This window comes from Morone saxatilis, unplaced genomic scaffold (genome assembly GCF_004916995.1).
Source record: "Morone saxatilis isolate NCDOM2014 unplaced genomic scaffold, NCSU_SB_2.0 Contig24, whole genome shotgun sequence".
Taxonomy (NCBI): domain Eukaryota; kingdom Metazoa; phylum Chordata; class Actinopteri; family Moronidae; genus Morone; species Morone saxatilis.
In genome coordinates, this window is record NW_023339807.1 from 12,200,638 (window position 1) to 12,205,414 (window position 4,777).

General features: G+C 39.5%; 1 protein-coding gene across 1 annotated transcript; it reads right to left on the bottom strand.

Moving 5' to 3' along the window:
- Positions 1 to 1,068: 1,068 nt before the first annotated feature.
- On the bottom strand, positions 1,069 to 2,546 carry fpr1 (formyl peptide receptor 1). Its single transcript, XM_035672149.1, has 2 exons — positions 2,452 to 2,546; positions 1,069 to 1,868 (listed from the first exon to the last, which is right to left on the bottom strand). The coding sequence occupies exon 2, from the start codon at positions 1,855 to 1,857 to the stop codon at positions 1,069 to 1,071; it is 789 nt and encodes a 262-aa protein (XP_035528042.1). The 5' UTR covers positions 1,858 to 1,868; positions 2,452 to 2,546.
- Positions 2,547 to 4,777: the final 2,231 nt, after the last annotated feature.

Genomic DNA, 4,777 nt, shown 5'->3' on the forward strand with positions numbered 1-4,777 from the left:
TACTTTTTAAGTACAAGATTTGCCAGGGTATGGATAATTTGGCTATGACTATAAATATCTAAAACAGTTCCTGCTGTCAAAATAATTATTATTAAACAAATCTATAATTATTAGAAATTATCAACAAACCATCTTGCAGTATTATCAGTTTTTGTAAAATGATGCAGTAATATAATATGCACAATGAGTAGAAAACAGTTAAAAGTCAGATATGTTTGTATTTAATAAAAGATGAATCAGACTGGAAACAACAAATAACTCATCATTTCATATAGAATTCAAACAACATAAAATCAAAATAAAAGCTCTTATGGCAGTTAACAAAAATATAGGCTAAAGTTTATGGGAGATAAGGTGTCATACATTCTTTCTCCGTTCATGTTGTCCCACGATTAAGGGATGGAACCAAAGTAAAGCAAAACATAAATACAAAATAAAACCATAAGATTATACTAACTCCATGTTTATTGATTAGATGAATAGCTGTCCTTGCATAAAAAAAAATTTATCAACCAGAAGTACATTTAAGTGAAACATTTTCTGGTGTCTTACATGGATGCTAGTAGAACGTAGAGATTGGATGCAAGCGTGCTCAGTCACTGTAGAGAAATACCACATTCAATAGTGATTTTATGTGCAAAAAGAGCAAAAAGATTGATTGCGAGGAGAGACACAGATCTAGGGCATTTGGCTAACTAACATACTTTATATCTCTGTCCAATGATGTACAGTTTACTTCCTGTCCATATGTACACAATCTTACACCGTGTTATGCATCACTTCCTCTGCTCTGACTGGTGTATGTTGACTTTGTTATCTTCCTCCTGGAGGCAGTCTCAGTACAATTCAGATGGATTTGCGGCTTCCTTGAAATATTGAACCACATGAAAATAAGCAGTTGGTTAGGCAGTGTTGAGAAAAGGCCGGCTGAGTTGTATGGGATCCCGATAGTGATGCATGGAATAATGTTTACTTTGTATTAGTAGCCGTAAATTACCAACTCAATAAGAGCATGATTTTGAATAGGAGCCAGACAGAAAAAAAGTGGTGATAAGGCAGGAATTTATCTTAAAGTGCGACTTGATTGCTGGCCAGGGTGCGGTTTCTTCTGAGACGATGGATTGCATAACAGGAGACAATGACAGTGAAGGGGACTACAAAGCCCAGGAGGAAGCGAGTAATGGTCATGGCCTGATGACGAAATTGACGCAGGTGATTCACAGACGGTGTTTCATAATCATCAGAAAAAGCAAAGTTGTTGAAGCAGTTGATGATGTCTTCATTGTTATATGATGGCCCTGTGTCCCTGAAGAAGAAGTATGGAGCGCTGAGAATCAGAGCCAGCACCCAAACACCCAGACTCACACAGGACGCCTTGCGTACACTTCGGTGGTTCTGGGCCCAGACTGGCCACACCACAGACACGCATCTGTCCACACTGATCACCACCAGAATGTAGACACTGGCAAATATGTTCAGAAAGCTTATAGTGCTGTTCAGTTTGCACATGAACCTGCCGAAAGGCCAGTGGAAATTCGAAGCTGTGTACGTCACACTCAGGGGCAAGAATGCTGTGAAGAGGAAGTCGGCAATGGCAAGGTTGAGGAACCAAATTGTGTTAACTGTTTTCTTCATCTTAAACCCGGTCACCCAGATCACCACTCCATTCCCGAGTACACCAAGAACAAAGGCCAGGCTGTAAACAATGAGAGACATGATGTTGAGAGACTGTCTCAGCTCAGCATGCTCGTCCTTATAGTCATACTCCTCGTCATCTTCATACAAACTGCCATTTTTCCCAGTGGCATCTGTTGCATTGATGTGATAGAAAGGGGTAGCAGTCATTAGCTCCATCATTGTCGTGAGATCTGCAATAAAAAGAAAAAGAAATGTTTATGCATGAGGTTATTTTTTTATTGAATTTTCACTAAAAGTTTTAAGAGCATTCTTGAAAACGAAATTTTACCTTCAATTAGTTCAGTTCCTCAAAAAGGCCTATAGACGATGCTGTTCACATGGACAACAGTCACGATAACAACACGACGAATCTTTATGAAACGGATAGGTTCTTTTTAGGCTGAGGTTTAAAAAACAAAACGGAAAGTCTAGAAGTCTTGCACAGCATGCACATATAAACCGCGCACAAATGTACTCATGATTGACATTCACCTCAAGGCACGCAAAAAGTGGAACAGAATTTGAGAACTTATGATCAGTCTGACCACAGTGGATGAAAACCACTCAGCTGCACTGAAGAAAGCGTTCCCACGCACTGCAGACACAAGGTTAGGTTTGACAGTACTATTAGCGCCGTTAATTGCTCATAAAGACATCTGTCTACCCTAAAAAGCAGCCTAGTCTCTTAAAGGCGGTTCGAATCCCAGAGCCTGCTATACAGCCGTCATCAGATGTTTTTATTGTCTATTTCTGAGGTTAACTAAAGTACAGTACCTTTCTCAACTCGCCAGTCCGATGAGGATGTGTCTACTGCAAAGGCAACACCGGACGAGTCTGACTAGTCTGCGGGAATTGTGGAGTTCTGATCCCTGACTCCTTAGTGACGTCACCTGGAGGCGGGACCTCAGGCTGCATGCCAGCCCCTCCTAAAGCCTAAAGCTGGTCTACAGTATGAAGATGCAGTATATGTGTATGTAACATACAGACATTCAGTTTATTCCCTCTGCAATGGCATAATAGTGATACATGCTGCTGTCTCAATAGGAGCTCTTATCTGCAAGTGTGACACAAATCTCTTGCCGGGACACGTCTTCCTCAAATGTTGCAGCCTTTGTCCTTTGGGAAACTCCACAAGTGAAAACACCAAGTAACCAAACACCTAAATGCATAAATTGTAGGTTGTTGTAGATGACTACCTGAGAAAGAGTGGAGCTGCGACTTCTCATGTGCACCAGTGATCCTGCTGTGTAATGTGTTTTTCTCTACGTGGTTTGAGCTCATGTTTGCTTGAGGTCAAGTGTAATAGCTCTATGTTGGATCGCCATCTGGACATAGGTTGCGTATTTTTAATGTCCCATCTCTTCAGCCTGCGCTGCGAATAGGAAAGTCACAGCAGCATCTGTCGATAATTTAGGGTTGCCTTGCAGTTTTATAAAATAGCAGGCTACTCCCTCTGTGCCACTGTCCATTTACAAGCTGGACACATTACAGTGGTGCCTCTGTAGATTCAAACCTGCAAACAAAAAAGATCTGGAACAACAATTTAAATTTTGGGTGATATTATTGGGACAACTTCACAGTTCTGCATACAGTGGTATGTTACTATTGGTCAGCATCCTCTTTTGTGCTCACATCTATGTCATGAAACACGTATCAAGTGCAGTTTCTATATTTGAAATGTTAGAAAAGTATACTCATTAGTTGGAAATTTGAGAAAGAAAATACACCACTACAAAGCACTCAAACAGTAACTATACAATGTGGTTTTCTATTTTTTGCAAGTTAGTCATTTTCTGTAGTTAATTGCAACAGAATTTTGCATGAACTCTAAAGTTAAAAAAGGAACTTCTTGGAATAGGAAGGTATGTTTTTGGTCCTTGGGAAATACTCATTACACTGAACCATGCATTCCTAAAACATTTGACATTACGGTGTATGCCAAAAGGTGCAAAGGTGAATCACTATCAAACAGGGCTGGCAAACAACCGCAGACCTGATTGCAAGCTTAAAACAAAAGAGAATTCATACACACCCTGAAGCAAATCTAAGCTGTAATTCCTAGCAATTATGTCTTTAAAACCTGCCTGGCACAATTCCGGTGCTTCTGTACTCCCAAGATCTTACTTCCTAACATGCTGAAGGTTCATGCAATTAACATTTTTTGTTGTTGAAATGATCAAATGTGTAAGAAGAAAACTCTGCAGAAAAGCATAACAACAGACAGAGGTGGAAACTGTGAAACTTCAGTAATAAAAGCAATATGGAGGCATGGACATGGGGGAGTGTTGGCTGGAGAGGTCTGAAAATCCTTCTCATGTCCTCAGAGTATAGCCCTACCTTTCAGTGGGGAAAAATGTTTAATCAGAGTGTTTTACTTCATGGTATTTCCTCCCACATGGTTTGTCTTTACCTTTTGGTGTTGCTGCCCCACTACCCACACATTTGTACATCTGTATGACACGGTTGTGAGTTAAATGTTTTTTGGTTCCAGTGAAAAATTACAAAACACAACTTGTCCAATAATGTGTTTCTTCCCTGAAGTTAAAGCAACAATACCAACAAGTAAGTAAACAAGGTCAAATTTTTTTGATAACACACTATTTCAAAACAAAATCTACATTAATATGTTAAATTTGATGCCATTTGACCCCATGCCACCCCTCTAGATCCGCCCCTGCTTGAACAGCATCTCGATAAGCCAACTTCATCAATGGGAATTAAAGAGATGTTGAAAAGCACTTGGCCAAAATCTTTCACAGTCTGAAAACAGCTGGTTTATTCCAGCTTCAATTTCAAATAAACTGGTATTGGCAATTCTCATTTCAACATCATAGAGAGCGAACTTGTTGGCACAACACACAATTTTGTCACTTACAGAATAAAACCATTATGTAAATGATATGTGCTGAATTAAAACGGCATAAAACGCCATAACTTTTACATAAAAACTGTAACATTCAGTTTAATAATAGATTATCTCAGAGGTTAGGATATTAACAGTTCATCGGACAAAGAAGCATCTTAGGGATGGTAGTGGCTCTCATGATCTAAACCACAACAGTTGTTCACACAGTGAAACACAATGAGGCCAAAATCTTGA

Bases quoted from the DNA above. Each gene is read 5' to 3' on its own strand.
- fpr1 (XM_035672149.1), bottom strand. From the start codon at position 1,857: ATGATGGAGCTAATGACTGCTACCCCTTTCTATCACATCAATGCAACA.